Source organism: Coniophora puteana (genome assembly GCF_000271625.1).
Source record: "Coniophora puteana RWD-64-598 SS2 unplaced genomic scaffold CONPUscaffold_15, whole genome shotgun sequence".
NCBI classification, from domain to species: domain Eukaryota; kingdom Fungi; phylum Basidiomycota; class Agaricomycetes; order Boletales; family Coniophoraceae; genus Coniophora; species Coniophora puteana.
This window is the reverse complement of record NW_006913067.1, coordinates 38,983-56,676: the sequence shown is the minus strand read 5'-3', so window position 1 is coordinate 56,676 and position 17,694 is coordinate 38,983. Positions and strand designations below refer to the sequence as shown.

General features: G+C 53.8%; 2 protein-coding genes and 1 non-coding gene across 3 annotated transcripts; all 3 read right to left on the bottom strand.

Annotated features, from left to right (window-relative positions):
* Positions 1-484: 484 nt before the first annotated feature.
* CONPUDRAFT_t113 lies at positions 485-564 on the bottom strand. Its single transcript has one exon. It is a non-coding gene; the product is annotated as a tRNA-Leu (tRNA).
* A 4,476-nt stretch (positions 565-5,040) lies between these two features.
* On the bottom strand, positions 5,041-5,761 carry CONPUDRAFT_169053 (uncharacterized protein). The gene is made up of 4 exons (XM_007775606.1): positions 5,478-5,761; positions 5,342-5,413; positions 5,232-5,288; positions 5,041-5,170 (listed from the first exon to the last, which is right to left on the bottom strand). Exons 1-4 carry the CDS (start codon positions 5,625-5,627, stop codon positions 5,144-5,146), a joined length of 306 nt encoding a protein of 101 aa, XP_007773796.1. The 5' UTR covers positions 5,628-5,761; the 3' UTR covers positions 5,041-5,143.
* Positions 5,762-13,733: 7,972 nt separating this feature from the next.
* On the bottom strand, positions 13,734-17,637 carry CONPUDRAFT_85042 (glycyl-tRNA synthetase). Its single transcript, XM_007775605.1, has 9 exons — positions 17,261-17,637; positions 16,729-17,126; positions 16,512-16,657; positions 15,681-16,412; positions 15,538-15,623; positions 15,279-15,482; positions 15,095-15,217; positions 14,126-14,153; positions 13,734-13,982 (listed from the first exon to the last, which is right to left on the bottom strand). The coding sequence occupies exons 1-9, from the start codon at positions 17,361-17,363 to the stop codon at positions 13,841-13,843; spliced, it is 1,962 nt and encodes a 653-aa protein (XP_007773795.1). The 5' UTR covers positions 17,364-17,637; the 3' UTR covers positions 13,734-13,840.
* Positions 17,638-17,694: the final 57 nt, after the last annotated feature.

Genomic DNA, 17,694 nt, shown 5'->3' with positions numbered 1-17,694 from the left:
TACATACTCACCAACGAATACTGTAAGGACCTACACTGGAAAACATAGTCGAGGAAAGAGGAACGACGGACGACCCAGAGGTGAGGTGGGGTGTCAAGTTGCCGAACGGGAGATAAGGACCGCCTGAGCCGGTGGCCGCGCCAAGTAAACGAGCAGATGCTACGATGATGGCTTGGTTGTGTCGCCACACGGAGAGCCGTGCAGACCGAGTGGCACATGTAGCACAGGCTTGCTGGAGATTGCATCAAATGCATCAGAGGTTCGAAGAAAGCATGCATAGGCCTCTCACAGGTGTCGAGATATTGTAAGATGTGGTGGACAGTGAGAGTAACCGTCTTCCAGCTTTGCCCCGGCTTCTCCTCGTAGGCATGTTCCCAGAGCAGGTTCCCAGACTAAATATAGCCGACGTGAGTGATAAAAAGGCATGACCCACAGCAACAGAAGAGTTGATGTCCTAAACTTATGAGTAGAGAGCAAAAGAATTTGACAACTGTGAGATTCGAACTCACGCCCTTTCGGACCAGATCCTGATTCTGGCGCCTTAGACCGCTCGGCCAAGTTGCCTGTTGAAGAACGGGATCAAAGCGTTTATATAACTGTTGCTTTATTTTGCATCGGCTAATCTTATCTTCTCTGAGATCTGAACCACCATTGGCAAGCAGAGCTAACTTCAACCTGAGACAAGAATGATAATTTGAAAATTAAAGGCAGCCAGTAGCAGTGGCAATGGGTACGTTCTCAAGAAACATCACGACCTCGCAAGGTACCTCCGACTCAGAGACCTGAAACTCCGGAAGCTCGACCGACATAAATAGTCAAAACGTAATAAACCTGCAGGATCAAAGGTTAACTCTACGATGCCACCTACGTCATCATCTTTTGCTCAACCAAAAATGCTCGCTAAGGGTAGAAAAGTCATTTCATTTCGGCAAATACAGGTGTCATTTTCCTGATGTATAGCGCGAAGCAATACATGTCGGCCAGAACTAGAAGTGTGCGCCGTGGAAGCAGAAAACCTGTCAGGCTATCCACGCCCTGTAAATCTGCCTTTTTACGTGTAGAGCATTTAGAGTTGTCTTATGGCACACGGGGTCGCTTCGCCTTTACCAGGCCCGCCCGGTCCCTTTCTCCCGGAAGAGGGAATAACTTGGCTCTTCGAAGGAATCGGGCGCTGTGCAAGGGGACTGGTGAGCGAGCGTGTAAAACGTGGAAAGGAGCATCCCACCCAATGAGGTTTCGGCGATCCCACCATTCCCCGCGGGGGGCGCCGATGGGTGCTTCGCGAGTTCGAGTTCTCAGAACAACCGCACCGTCCAATCCTCGGCCGCGAGCGATTAGCTTAAAGAAGTAGCCCCACGCCGCGCTGGACAGAGAAGCCATCGGCTTCATGTCCGAACGAGCGAAACCAGATTGTACTCTACAGAAGTTAAGAAGCCTAATAATGCTAGACCAAGAAGCATTCACAAAACGGAAGGAGGTCTACTTTTTCACGCTCAGCGAATGTCGCTCTCGCACACATGCACAACACCAACGCCGGTCCGCGGGGCCCTGTTCTTGAAGGAAGCACGAATTTTTATCGGATTACGTTCGGACATTTGTGATTCTTTACGTTTCTTTAGGTGCGAAAACATACACGCACATGATGCAACGAGGCACAGGCTGCGGTCCTCCCACATCATCCTAGCCGGAGGAGAAAAAATCTCCTAAATGTCTTGCGAGTGATAAATCAACGGCATCACGCGTGGGTGCGCTAGCAAGTGTCATCTCAAGATGCACGAGGAACACACCGGAGGAAGATGTTCTTAAGTAGGAAAGATCGACCCGGCGGCTGGTTCGGGTACCAGGCAACGTCGAGACGAAGTTGACGACCAACGTCGCTTAGCTTCAAGCCAATCACTGTTCGCTAGATGCCCTTGATGGTGAAGCAAGCTTTGCAATGCTCCGGTCTGATCGTGCAAGTCCCTGAAACTGATACATAAACACTTATAGTTCCACCAACAAGCATCCTGACGCAGATGATCCTCCCGTCCTCGCTTGTCGGTACATAGCTGATGATTAACTGTGACAACGCATGGCAGATGCGCGCGTGCTCGAGATGCTTAGGCGAAGCGACCATAGGGCGTGCCTAGCCTTACCTCCGACGCAACGACACCGGTGGAAGCAGGAGGTGTTGACGTTGTCTCGCGTGTCCAACGGCCAATCACACAGTGCTTCGACATGCTTGGCAACCGAGAAGGCGGAGTCTTGCGGTAAAAGGTTAACGATGATGACCTCATCTCGTCCCGACCACGAACCCCGGCCTTGACCAGGAAGCAACAGTAAGCGACAACTGTCATTGGTCCTGGAGCCACCATCTCAGTCAGCTTGGGTCGAGGTTTTGCTCTAGAAGAGGTGCAAGAAGATGCACACCGTTTATGACTGTGACGTTACAGGGGTCAACAGGCACTCGAATCTCAGTTGGCGGTGCGGGGGCCCCAGGACTACCGGTGGAGCAACTTGGAGCGGATGAATAATATCACTTGACCGGTATATGTATTCGATCTTTTGGCTCACTCAGCGCCTTCAATGGAGGTCAAACCCCCGCTTCCACGATCGAGGGAGCTTGAGCCATTATTGCGAGAAACAGTCGGACTCTGAGCGCTACACATTGATATACTTTGAGAATGATCTTGCGCTTGAGAGATATTCGGAATTTCGTCAAGGTTTTTCTTTAAATCCGAATAGTAAGACACACTTTTAAGTTATGGGTGCGTGTTGACCAAAAGAGAAACTCGGTGGGTGTCACTTCCAGGCAGTGCAAGTCAAGTGATGATGTACGGACAATATGAGTCCTCGGATCGAAGAACCGGAAAGCCTGAACGTCTGACGGGACCGTGCGCGCGTGCTCGAGCCTCAGCGGAGTGAGAAGCAAGCGTACCCACAGACACGCTCTGGCGCGCTCGCACTCCAGTCTCCAACCCATTCATTCCCCAGAGAGGTATTTCCGTTATTCTCCGCGCCTCGCCAATACACTTGAACGAGCTCACCTGACGTCCTACAGTAGGCGACCCTGACCCGCACTGTCATCTGCTCCGCCCCGCCACGGTTAGACGGGCCTTGACATCCGCAGGCCTCAGGAGCGCGACTCAGGCGGAACTCGCTGCTCAACCTTCCTTTCCAAAGTGCATCCGACACCTGACCGAGGTTCGGAGGTCAACGTCGCCGTGACCCTGTACTAGTGGATCGTAGCGCGGGGCCCACCTGTTCGCTAAGTGCTATCTGCGTAAGCACGCAACACACACCTGCGCCAACGGAGGCAAGTGGCAGCTTTCACTTCCGGACAGCCCAGAGCTCGAACGGAGAGGTCCAAAGGTTACCGGCCTGCAAGAACGCCGTCGTTTTGACATGGAAGTGCCTTGTCAAGCCAGATCAGGCAATCCTTCCCGCTCCGCCGTGCCGAATATGGCCAAGTCATAGCCCGAAAAGGGGACCCGTCCCGCGTACGCCGTCTCCCGCTGTCGGATTCGCGGAAGTAAAAAGAAAAGAAAAAAGAAATCGACCGAGGCAAGGTCGCATAACCTGTCGAACGTTATGAATCTGCCGCGATCGCCAGATGCGACGCGAGGACACCCCAGAAATGTCAAGGACGTCAGGACGTCACTGGTCGCCGTCCGCGTACTGTATGTAGGCTCGTGCAGCGCCACGCTCCTAGGGTCGCCGATGACATTCATTGGTGCATCGGGTGATATGTCTTGTCAGACCCTCTTTCCAGACCCTAGGTCTGAGCGTCAGCTCTTACAATGGCCAGCACAAACGTCGAGGTAAAAGTGGGATAGTCAGGTACCTTGCGTACGTACGAGAAGACCCCTAGAATGTAAGGATAGCGTCACAGAGAACAAGACGTTTGGGGAAGAGCCGAGGATTGAATGTTGACCAACGGCCCCTGCACTATCCTTATTTCCGGGTTGAATACCGCACGTTGAGTTCATGAAATGCAAATGCTCAACATTCATATGAAGACCTCCTGACCCACAAGAGCACCCTTTGATAACGGATAAAGTTATGGTGTACAAAGTCGAAGGTCTTTCTCGGGTCCGGGCTCTAGGGTCGTTCGACAATGTCAATAATCCAGTGATCAAAGCGATTGACGGTGTCAAGATGAACACGACATGCTTACCTGCTGCACATTGTCTTGAGCGGTCTTGATGCGTAAGTGTATCCAGGATATCGAAAGATAGAACGTATGCTATATCATACCACATCACCAGGTAAGTTAGCACCGATTTATACGAGATCATACGGATATGCACCCCGACGTGTTTCTAACCTTTTAGCGGTGCCTCGCCTTGTGCACGTCGGGTTCTAGACTCGACACGCTCACGCTCTTGTAAGCTTGCGAGCGCGCGCCAGCCAATGACAAGCGAGCAAGAGGGTTTTTCCGAGGTTTGATGGGCCCATGCATCACCAAAGACTATTGGCCGCGCGGCGCGCGCGACCGACGACCGGGCAGCAGCGGGCAGTTGCATGCAGCTTGCAATTGAGATCAGCGCGTGGGCGGCCCGCGTATATAGGCGGGCAACTAACCGCCGAGTGTCGTACTGCTGCGCAGTTCGATCATCAACTAGTATTGATCACGCCCTGACGCGTAAGAATTAACTCCGTCCACGAATGATGACAGTGAATGCACAAGTGTAACATTGTCATATGCGATGCGTCAGTGCACCAGGGCGATCAAAGCTCTCGGTAAAATTGCTTGAACGCGTTCGAACGAAGAGTGCGAGTAACCCAAGCCAGTTGATTCATTAAATTAGTCTGAATCTATATGTAGCAGCGACCCAAGTACTATGCTACCGGTATTAGAATTCCAATAAGACCCATGTAGTACCCAGCAAAAACAGAGGACGCTGGTGAGACAAGACACCGCGACCGGAGGATAGAAAGACGCAAGAGAGATAGAGAAAGACGGACGGATGCCATGGTATGTGCGTGTACGAGGGGAATATATGCGATGATAGGTCTAAACTTGATGCAATATGATGAGGAGACGGAGGTCATGTGGGATGAATGAGGTGCCGCATAGTGGAGGCGAGAGAGGTAGAGGACGGCGATGCAGGAGAGAGAAAAAATCTACAGTACGATAGCATGAAAGCATGGCGACGAGGAATCAGGAGACAATCATGTCGAGAATTTTTTCTGCAAAAAGGGGGAGAGATAAGCAACAGGGGAGGAGACACGACGATTGGTAAACTTACTGATGACTTCATCATAAGAGGTGGCTCAGAGCCTGGCGAGCTTGGGTTTGGCTGGGGCTGGGATAGAATGTCAGCGACGAGAACGAAGACAGCGTGGATAATATACTCACGACAACCATGTATGGAGGAATGGCGTTGTGAGCCTGAGGAGACGAGGCAGTCTTTGAGAGGGCTTTTTTCAGCTGAAAAGAGAGACGAGACGCGGTCAGGTGAAAAGCTGAGACAGAGATGGCGCGAGCTATTCACCTTGGCCTCACTCTCTGCGGCGCGTTGAGCAAACATGCTGTGATGAAGCGAGATGCCGTCGAGGCTGGTAGCCTGAGGGAGACTCGAGAGGGAGCAAGAAAGGCTAGGGAGAGCGGTGAGCTTCTCGGTGCGCTTGGCGGTCGAAGTCATGATGGTGTTTTGATGTTGACGAAGATAAGGGCAGTCGATGACACCGAAGAGTGGTTTAAAGACTAAAAGCCTAAGATGGTGGGTAGTGGGAGGGGATGACGGAAACGTCTGGTGCGCACAGGACTTGCTGGGACGGGTGAGGGTGAGGACGGTAATGCAAAGAGACAGAGAACTTATATCAGTACGCGAGTCGCGGGGCGTTGGTGGTTGGGCCATAGTTGCCATACTGGGGATTCAGATTCGATCTGGACAAGAAGAGCGTATCAGATCCAACCCTGGCCATGGGGATTCCGGCCGATTGCGGAATGGGTATGCACTTTTCTCCCACCGTCGCGCGGTTCGCATAACGATGTGCACGACCAGATCCCGATTACATACAGACGACGCGCGAATTTGCAACTAACAATTCCATGGCATGTGTGCCCTGTCACCTTGAATCTGCCCCCATTTCGGGGACCATCCTCCCTCTGTGGTCTGGAACGCAACGGACGTCGATAAGCCTCGCTTAACCGTAACTGCAGATCCCCTCGCCGATTGACTCGGTGGCCATCTCAGGCTGACGCAGCAGATTATCCACACACAACCTTCTCCCGCCCCTCCTTAACTCGACAGCCGCATCTCCTAGCTAGCAACCATATCGCATATCGCAAAACACTCGTCAGCCTCTCCTCTTCCATTGTGTGATTGTTTCCCAATCGCGTCGGGGGTGTTTTGAAAGCGCTGCGGGCGTATTCATCTCCCCTCCATGAATAACTACACCAACTGAATGCGATCACGACCAACTCAAAATCCCAAAGTGACTTTTCAATTGGCGAGAAGCCCTCCCTCTTCGCTGTCTGACCCTCAAACTGCACGCAACGAGCCAACGTCAGCTTATCAGAGTTGCGACAGCAAATCGACTGTCATTGCGCAACTTGTCCCCATCCGTCTTTCTTACGGTACAACCGAACACGCTGTGAGTCGTGTTGTGAACCTTGAACCCACCTGTATCCCGGTCTCAACCCGTCTCATTCATGATTCTTGCGGTGCATTGCCGTGGTTTCCGGTCGGGTTTTCCCGCGATCGACCCCCCACGGTCGTCATTAACTTGTCTCATGTTTCATCCACGGCCGATATATGTCGAGCGCTCCGTGGAGGTTCCATGTCATCCCCCGCCGGCCCGCCCGTCAGCTGATTGCCCATGGGCGCTGCCATTACGTGCCTGCGCCCCGCACTCCCCACTCAGCACGACGTCGGCTACAGAGTTTGCGGGGTGTGTCGAACTCAGCTCAAGTTGCCTGGTGTTGCGGTGTGCAAGGGTCAGGGACGATATGTTGCTCCGATGACCTCGTACCACCGCACGCTTCCACGTGAACGAATCGCGCGACGTTCACGGTCAGATAGGAAACAACCTGAATTATACATGGTCCACCGAGCAGGATCCATCGGCGGAAGCTTTTGAGGTCGTCTCTCGCTCGCTGACGATGTGGGTTTTGTTCCGTCTGATCTGGGACGGGATGGCATTTTCGTTTCCACGCGTCTGGAATAACCTCACCTCCTTCGGCAACTACCGCCCCGGCTATCTATCTATGTCCTTCTGACCCCCTAGCCGCCTCCTCATCCGTGACTAGTATCCTCTTCCCTGGCCCGGAGGCGTTCACTATCCCTTCTTCGAAGCACTTCCTCGACAAATGACAGGCACGTTCGTGGCTTCACCGCCCGCTATAGCTCGCAACGTTCCATGGCAGTTACCAGTAGCACAACTCGCCGCTGCCAGGTCCGAGCTAAAGGGCCGGCTGATTCCCCACGGTGTCGGCTCAACACGCACGCAGCGACACAGGCTAAACCTAGAGTTATCCTCGGCGTGTCGTACTCAAGGCATCCACGCCCACGCCACATACGCCACGCCCACGACTCGTTCACGACTCAACCCACCTGGCTCGGGCCGCCGGACCCGCACTTAGGCTCAGCTCATAGAACTCGCTCATTAGCACCGCCGCATCTCTTGAGAAGACTTGTACACCTGGCACGAGCATCATCGCCGCTAAATCTACGCAGTGACTGTTCTCTCTGTGCGCGCCTGGCGCCCCGCCCGCTCTCCCGGGGCGCGCTGCCCATGTATGGTCTAGTGCGTCCCCTTCAGCGATCAAGCAATCAAGCTATCGGCGGCACGGTCCGGGCTCAAAACCTTTGAGTTATTGCATACCAACTGATCGCGCTGCCTCTATCTCGTCCGTTCTAGACGAGCATGTGTCGTCGCCGCGGACGTAGAAAACCTTGGATTCGATCAATGCATTCAAATACATCGAATAAGGCTTACCTGTATTGCTGCAGTGCGATGTTTTGAACTGGAAGGGGGGCCGGGCGGCCCACTTGAACCCCGGCAATGAATGTTAGCGTCCTGGGGTTGATACGCGCAACGTGGCGGTCAGGGTGCGCAACGAAGTGATGTCTTATCGCGCAATTCATTGACGAGAGCAGAAAGACCGATGTGTATTCAACTACAAGCGAGAGGGGAAATCAGCTGTGCGTGCCTCCTGTGATTCATTAGCGCGTTCTTTCATTCACTTCGCGTATTCATATCAGGTCGCGAAGCAATGTGAGCAAATAGCAGTTGTGACCTCAACCCCTCAACCTTATGCCAGTCCACACAGCGCAATGCGCGTTATCGCAGACAAACGTCTCCTGACACAAACTCAGGGGATCTGATACAGCCGTACGTGTCATGTATTGCGCCCAATGGTGTCCCCTTGTGCTGTTTTACGTTACAGTAAGATGCTCAAATTCAACAACTAAAGCATGATACTCGGTGCACCCTTTACGTCCAAACTGCACCGGGTTCTCAAAAACGTGGCAGCGCACTGTAAATACCCCTTGCCCTCCTCGCCCCGCTTCTGAATGAATTTGAAATTCCAACACTTTATCGACACCGAGATTGCCGGAAACGCGTCCTCCAGGAGAACAGTACTATGGACAAAGGTGGATCCCATGGTATATCCCTCCTTCGCTGGCCGGTGCGTGTTCGCATCTCCCGGAAAAAGCGACAGGATATACTTATCGCCAGTACTTCGTGTTCATCCAGAGTAGCCTCAGTCTCCGTCCCCTCGGCTTCGCGTTCGCAGGACGCGCGTTCCGTGCCTGCCAAATGAATGCTCTATGACTCGGATGACCCCTCCACGACCAATCGGACTCGACATCGGATCGAACGCATACGGGCGGGACGCCTCCGCAGAGCTGCCCTCGCTCGGGCCTCAAGTCGTATATATAGACTCATCCAACCGGGCAATAGCGAAGCTGCTGTACCGGCCCGCAGGGCTCAGTTGGCTTGATGCATTCTCAGACCTCAGACCCTCCGAGGCACATCCGCAGGCAGGCAAAACATAAAAGGACGCTTTTCACGAGCAACCGCTTCCGAGCTTGCTGAAAAGCTCTACGCATTTGAAATGAGAAGCCTGCGAGCCACCCTCCGGGGCGAGGTGAGCTTCATTGACGACCTCTACTTCCTGTGTTTTCCCGTTCTTCTGGCTGCCGCGGACGAAATATGTTTTTGAGGGTTCGAAGGTTAAACCTACATATTTCTCCGAACACAGATGCAACTCTGAGCGCTGGTTAGGGGCCCGTGGCGATGGTATGGCAATCAAAGCCACGGGTATTGACCTTTTCTAAAAAGAAGTTCCCGTTATAAAAAAACTCTATGAGGGAACATGGACGTCGAGCTCCGCGAGCTGTTTCGCATACGTATGTCTAAACTCGCGGTCTTTGAGAACATGTTTCGGAGAAGCGGACATGGAAACACACATGGCCAAAAAGTTTCATGTGTCGGAACTCCGCTGAGTCCCGTTCTGCATACTCTCACTTTTTCGGCTCTGCTTTTTCCGCCTGCTGCTGCGCAGAAGCACATTCGGGTATGTTCGGACGCGAGTGTATGTCGTTGCTTCTAGCTCTCTCTGTTGACCATGGTCGGTGTCCCTCGGTATACTACCCCTAGCATTATCCATGGACTTAAAGCTGGCCGCGCAGAGCTAACAAGCCAATGATCAACGTTCGTCGGCCATCGTGATTTTTCACATAAATGCTGCCTCTCTTCTGATCCTCCCACGTCACGCATCCCACGGTCGTTGCTCGTTGCTCGCTGACGCCCGTACTCGCAGGCGACCAACGAGATCGCAGGTAATGCCCTAATCGGTCTTCATCTGTGCGTTATCTGATCAAACGCGTCTTTATCAGCGCTGATAACACCAGCATCGGCGACTCGCCGTTCCCTGGGCTCACAACATCCTTATGGATCGGTAAGTATCGCTATCAGCCCTCGGAATCCTTCGAGACACCGACCGCAACAGCCCGAGCTGGAGGGTGCGGAGATGCGTGATCACCGCCGCACACACCCATACGTAATCGCGCCGTGCTGATCGAAGCCAACGACGAAGCATACCATTATCGGAGTGGTGTACATGACGTTGGTAGCGTCATCAGCGTCATGACCGGTCATTGTGCACTTCTGTTCTATTCTTCTCGCTGACACAATCGATGCACAGCTTGCCGTACCCGCTTCTATTCGCGCGGGCGCGTTCTTCTTCGGGCCGGGGTACCATCGAATGGTGTGCCTGGGGTTACAGTTGTGTTATCGCGCCTCAGGCGATCGCCAGCCTCCGGGCCTCCTCGAGGCGCGCCTCCTGGCGTTGGGGGCGGGGAGTCTTGCTGTGCGCCTTTGGGCTTCTAGTGCGTCATGCGGAGAACACGCGCCGATCCATGCGACTCAAACGTGCGTGTGAAGGGCGATCTACAATGTAAGCTGTCAATCGATCTTTATGAATGGGCCCTAGTGCCTTGCTGCAAGTTGTGTTTTGAGGCTACTTTCCGAGAGTCGCATTTTCCGAGGGCATTACACTCGATCATCGTGATGCGGCGCCGGCGCGTGCAAGCAGCGGACCGCACAATGGTGTCTGTGACAGATTCGAATAATAGGCGCCGGAGAACACACCCCGACGTGTGCTCAGGCACCGCTCTCCTGACTCGCTCGAGTCGGAACAATTGCATCCCTTCTCTTCTCGCTGTGTCTCGGAGCCACCGACTCGTTTCGAGGTCAGTGTCAAGTTTCAGCGCATGCCTAGACCAACGCGTAGACCAACGCGTGTAATCTTATGTACGTGCAACTTCAATGCATACGTGAAACAATCCTGTTTGTGCACTTTTGGAAGTAGACCTTCCATTATAGCAATCGTCGGTTCCCTCGCTTGGGAAGAGAGGCTGTATGTTCTACTGTAAGTGTCATGCGTCGATCTGTGAGTCCTCGCCACCCCACAACCCCGAGAGCTGATCATTTCGCATGTTGTAACACCCTCTTTCACTGGGCATATGGGCGTTCCACCGCCACCTTCTGCGGTCCAGACTCACTATTGTACACAGTGACATCGTACAGCAGTGTCTCTTACAACAAGGTCATAACGAGGTCGCCACAACCGACCATCTTAAAGTGAGATTGTTGCAAACTCTTTCCGAAAGACTGGCTTTGTACGATATGGGAGGCCTATTACCGTTCTTGACGAGGTACTAATACGTAGTTTAGGTCGAACCATATAATTTTGGACGATCGAGAGTGGAACCAGACCGCAGGCGAAACCCAGGCCCAGCGAGGTATTCTTTATGCAGAGTTCAAACGTTGATGGCACCCCCGAGTAACTTTAGCATGCTCCAAAAAAGCTCAAAAGCTCATCCCTGGCCCTTTCGAGGCCCCCTCAGCTGAGAATCAGACTCGGGGCATTCACCGTGATGCCTGAGCGAGTCACTTCATATCACGGCTGAGTCCTGTCAATCCGAGACCAGGCAAGGCTGATCCATGTCTTACGCGATAAGGTCGCAGAAAGAGCGCAAGCATAATCTTATATTGGGCTCCTGTGCAAGTTGAGAGCGGTGTATTTGCTTTACCCAATAGCGCAAGCATCACAAAGCAGCGGTTGAAACGTTGAAGTCTCACCCACTCGGAAGTTGATAAGGTCCTAGAGTATACCGCTGAGCCACTGACGCCAATTGTAGGAGACGGAAAACAAACGGTTCTATTCTTATACACCTCGATTTGATGCCCGAGCACCGCAACGCGAGCCGCGCGGTTAATAACTTTCGCGTATCCCGAGTAACTCTATCACTTGCCGACACCCCCGAAGCCGTACAAGGCCGGGGAAAGCCTATATGAAGCGTAAATTTTCATCCAACGCCACTTACATAGCGATAGAGAGTTGGACGCAACCTACCTTGACGGCATGCACGCACTGGTCATCCGGCGGGCCATATTGGGTGATACTAGTACCATATCCGTGAACTTGATGACTACTATGAAAATGAACTCGCTGGTTAGCCTGACTAACTGGTCCGTGGTATGTCCCCACGACTAAACGCACAGGGATATGAGCATATACGGAATCGTGTACACGGCGAAACGAGTGGCTGATCGGCGACGTCAGGGCTGTGACGACATGACTTTAGGCTCGCAGTCAGGAATAGCTAAAACACATTACCGAGGTAGTGTCAGGCTATCAGCGTGTCTAGTTTAGTACCGCTGTGGGAATGAGATAAGCACATTGCAAACGCGACCTTCTGAAAAGTGGTGAAGAATGCGTGGAGATCGAAAGCTAAAAAGCTATGACCACCTTCAGCCCGAGCAATCAGAAGTGAAGCACCATTTATCGGTCCGAGTGGCAAGGAAAATGAATGGTAAATGATATCAGAACATGCACATGAGAAAATCTGCGGCGTACAAGAAGTTAGTCCTTGACACAAACGACATGCATGTCGTAAAGCATACATTAGAGAGAGTAGGGGGGAGTTAAAGGTGATGAATGATGGCGAAGAAAGGAAATTGTGTCCTGCTCGCGTCATCCCATAGAATAGTGTGTGGGCGTGGTGTGTATCAGCCAACTACCCATTGGCTCAAAGCCACATTGCGACAATGCGCAAAACTGGATCTCCGAGGAGGTGCAGGCGCGACTTGCCGAAGACACATCCAGGATTGGTTAGTGCCGTCGGTAGTGGCACTGGGGGCCGGGGTGAATGTATGGTAGGCGCTGATTAACGGAACAAAGATGGGCCGAGCACAAGCGGAGACGGAACAGACTTCGGGATTACACGCGAGGGGGGGAAATCTCGGGTTCACGAAAGAGAAATCAAATGCTTCGACGTGAACGTGTTGTGCAGCCAAGGTGCCTCGACCCTGGCACAGAGATAAATGTCGAAAGTGTCTCAGTTTACTATGGAAGAAGTGAAGCACCGACGATGTAAAAAGGCGAGGGGTAAATGAAAGTAAAAGGGCGCACTGTGAGAGTAACAAAGAAGACAGCTGAGTGTGCATCGTAGCCCGAAAACCAACAGCGGGGAGATAATCAAGGCCGGCGCCTGTCGACTGGCCTATTCGACCCATCAACGCGCTAGGAGATGCTTCCATAGCTTGCTTGCTGCCAGCAACATACTTTCACCCCTCTACTCATTGAACGGAAGGGGGGAGGAGGAGGAAGGCCACTAAAAAGAATTAGGTGCCTCGTTGGCATTCATAGGCACCGTCGTGAGCGCGACGGGCAAGTTCGGGGTGGGCCAGACTGTGACACAGTATAGTCTGGATATTCTGCATCAGATAGTCACTCACATGTAAGCGTAAGCTACTTGCCTTTCCGCTCACCATCACCGACCTGCAAGGCTAAGTACGAGCGCATATTAGGTAGAACAAGCAGACTTACATCTCACCGATGTCTCCCTTGTGGTTGAAGACATTGAAACCTCCTGTCGTGGTAAGAACCTCCTGAACAAATACACTGTCCTTCCAAACTCCTTGACCTACGCCATCTTACTGGACTCTGGCTCAGCGAGTGGGCGGATTTGTTCGCTTGTAGTACCATTGCAGGCCCGCTCGGTTGACGCCTCCAGAGTACTCCGGTTACCCGGTCGGAACGTGGATCTTCGGTTGTAGCGAACCGTCAGCCGGAGCAAACAGAATCCCACCCGATCGCACACCGCTCTCAAGAAGAACAAGAAGAACAAGAAGAACAAACACTTCTATTCTTGCACCCACTTAGTTTTAACAATCGGATGCTCAAGGCGCACGGCTGATAACCATTCCCTACTCGAGCACCTTGCTCACCCAACGCCCGTACCGCGCGAAGCCAGAGGTGGCTTACGCTACGCCACGTGTATTTTGATCCGCCCCCAGCCATCTACGCATGGCTGCTCCCAAGGGCTCAGAGGAGCAGTTACTCGACAGCCTGCACGCCATCGTACTTGGGCAGCCGTTCGCACGCCTCCTTCCACTCGATGGTCCCGTCCACGAGCTCGGTGACGACGGCGATGACATCATCAATGGAACCAATCAGTTGGTCGGTCGTATCGCGTTCCCTGAGTGGCCAGTCGAGATCACCGAGATATGAGCGCATGAGGCAAACGGCATAGACGAAGGCGGAACGGATGGTTGATCGGCGAACGTGAGGGTCAATGACGTGAGTAACAGTTCCACGTCAGAAATAGGAAGAAAGGCTCACCGAAGCGTCATTGTCCGGTTTTGCACCGCTATCGGGGGAAACAGAGATAGAGATAAGCATAACGTGAACGTGAATAACCCAAACGAGCAGCGATGAGAGGACGTAGAGCGAAGGTTAAGTAGCCATGGCTGGCCGTAGATTGGGAAATTTATAATAAAGGAACGTTCGCTGGTCCGGAGGACGTGAAAGATGAAAAATGGATGATTTGAGAGCACAAACGTGAGAATGTCCGTGGCGTCAGATAGCTTCTACCAACGATACGCGGCGGACGGTGTATACGTCGGAAAAGGCACAGCGCAAAAGGACACAGATAAAGGAAAATGAAAGAAGACGACGAAAAAGAGAGATGCGCCGCTCGCTCGCATCATCTAAAGAATGATATGCGGATATGACGTGCTCAGCCCACCACTCAATAATCCATAAGCCCAAAGCGACAACCGTGATTGGTGGGTATCATCAACGGAGGCTTAGAGAAGCCCAGTGTGGATCCATGGCAAGGGCCAAATGACGGAACAAAAGTAGGGCCAATGGGCTGAAATGCGGAGCGGAACGGAAACACAGCAAGATACGTGAAGAAAGAAAGAATCAGGGCCAAGGAGCAGAGTGCCGCGAGCATCTCGGAGTTGTATCCTCGGTCAACGAGGGTATAACAATGAAAGGGCATGGAAGCCCAGAGCCCAGAACGCCGGGTAACGGAAACACCGATGAGACAGGGACAACAGGCACGAGGTACAGCATGAGAGAGAAAGCAAGAAAACCAAAACAACGCGAGGTGCATGGCAGCCTGTGGCTAGTCCCGACGACACAAAAATGAAAGGGGGAGCCTGCAAGACGCAGGGAAGAGGACCAGGAACGATGAGGAGACAACAGCTCTGACATAAAACATGACAGAGTAAGGGAGACAAAAGAGAGGACGCGAAACAGTAGAAACCGAGAGTGTGTGTGAGAGTGAAAAAGAAAAGCACGCACAAGCAAAGTCCAGCGTAATCCCAAACGGCGTGCCCAGCTCGTCATTGCGCGCATAGCGCTTGCCGATCGACGTGTTCGAGTCGTCCACACGCGAGAAGATGCCCGCCTTGCGCAGCTTGCTCGCTGTGTTCCCATTCGCCGTGAGCATTCCATCCAATCCTTCCCAAAAGAGGGTGGCACGTACAAACTTCCCGCACAAGGGGATCGAACTCTTCCCTTGCGCTCAGGGGCACAATGAGCACCTTAGTGGGCGCGACGACGGGCGGGAGCGAGAGCACACCGCGCTCGACGTCCTGCTCACGGGACCAGAAGGAGTGCTCGAGGAGGGTATAGAGGATGCGGCCGAACCCGAACGAGGGTTCAATCACGTTGGGAGTGAATTCGCGGACTGTCATAGGCATAGATGAGGACGGAAGAACGCTAGAGGAAATGAAACGACGCACTGGACTGCTTGAACGTCTTGCGCTCGATGGTGACCATCTCGGCCGTGAGTGTGAGCTCTTTGCCCTCCGCCACGATCGTCGTCGAGCTACGCACACCCCGTCATGAGCACACAAGGCAGCCCGAACAACAAACCCGGACTCACCCCTGCGCGAGCTCGCCCTTGAGCTTCAAAAGCTTCACATCGTCCATCTCGCCCACGACCTTCTGAATGAGGCCCGCGTCCTTGCCAAACGTCTTGCCCAACACCTTCTTGTTGAACTCCGCCGTCTCCCGCTCAGTCACCACAGGCTCCTTGAGCGCGACCCTAACCACAAGCGGCTGCCCCGTCTTGTTCGCGTGCACAGTCAGATCGTACGCCGCGCGGTCCGCACACCCAACACACTCCGTCCACCCCGTCGAGTTGTGGATCTCCGCGTCCCAGCAGTCCGTCGCATAGTGCGCCATCTCGTTGTCCATGTGCTGCCGGAACCGCAGCCGCGTCTCGTTCACGCCGATCTTGAGCAGGAACGAGTGGATGCGCGCGATGAAGTACCCGAGCGTCGCGTTCGCGACGATGCCCTTGTCGACGGCTTCGCCGATGGTCATGGGCACGACCTGCGACGAGCCAGAGAGCTGCACGTCGCGCGGCAGGAGCGCGAGCACGGTGTCGCGGACCTCGTGGAACCGCTCGTGCGACTTGTCGAGCGGGTCGACAAAGTGCTCGATCTCGCCCATCGTGAACTCGCGCACGCGCAGCAGCCCGGCGCGGGGAGAGATCTCATTACGGAAGGAGCGACCAACCTGGGCGGAGGCGAAAGGGACACGGCCGTTGTTAAAGTCGAGCAGGCGCGAGAAGTTGAGGAAATGGCCTTGGGCGGTTTCGGGCCGGAGGTAGCTGAAAGAAAGCGATTGTTAGTTCACGGTCCAAGGAAAGGGGTTCGAGATGGGAGGGTGGACGAATGTATGCATGGCTGCAGATAGAATATAAGCTCACCCAGGATGCTGCCCAGTAGGCCCAATACTACTCGCAAACATCAAGTTGAACTGCTGCGGCTCCCCAACCTCGTTGTCCGTGTCCGGGTTGCGCAGGTCGTGCTTCCTGCAAAGCTCACCGAGCTCGGGCCCACCATAGTTGTCCAACTACACGCCGGACCACACGTCAGCGATCCATCGACGCGTACAACCAACCGTACAAGCGCAGCACAACCCACCTGAGCAAGAATCGTCTCGTACTCCTTCACAACCTCGTCCGCAAGCTGCACCGCCGTCGCCTTCACCTGCTTCTTCTTCCTCTTCTTATCCTCCTTCGTCTCCTCCCTCGGCTCCGCCGCCTTCCCCCGCGCCTCCAGATCACCCGCGAGCCTTGCTTCCAACACACCTTTCACGAGATGGTCCGCGCGCAGCACGTCCCCCGTCTTGCTGTCCTTGACCATCCAGTCCGCGAAGCGCGCGACGTGCCCCGACGTCTCGAACACGGTCGCGGGTGTCAGATTCGTGCTGTCGAGCTCGAGCATGTGGTCCTCGATGACGAAGTGTTTGCGCCATTCGGCGATGATGTTGGCTTGTAGGGCGGAGCCCGGGGGACCGTAGTCGTATAGGCCGGCTACGCCTGCCGTGGAGGGGAGGAGGGTGTCAGCACGAGAACGTGCACGGGAAGGGGCGAGGGAGAGAAGGGGAGTGCTAAACGGTCCACCCCACGTCCGACCAAAGCCACCCAGCAAGACAGAGCGAACAGACACGCACCTCCGTATATCTCAAAAGCAGGCGCATAGAAGAACCTCCTGTTCAACACCGCATCGAACCTCGTCTTGTCAAACGGATGCGCCGTCCTGTTCACCACCGACATCTTCTCGTTCGCGTTCTTCAACCTAGTGTCTCCGGTTATATCAGCTGCGTACCCGTGCCTACACCGCTTAAGAATCTGCTGTCGAAACAAAGACTGGCGATAAGCAGATCGAGCTGAGAGGAGTAGCAACGAAGAGGTGTTGTTGCTGTTGTTAACGAGTGCAGTCAATCTGACTCGCATCGGAGTCCCCTGGGTCACGCCGATCATCCGCCGTGATAATCTCTGCCACCGAACAAGGCCAAACAGGGAAGGTCTCCGTTTTCACTTGTTTCCGCTTCCCTATGCTCATGAGCACGGTACAAGAACCAAAAACGCGAAGAACAACTCACCT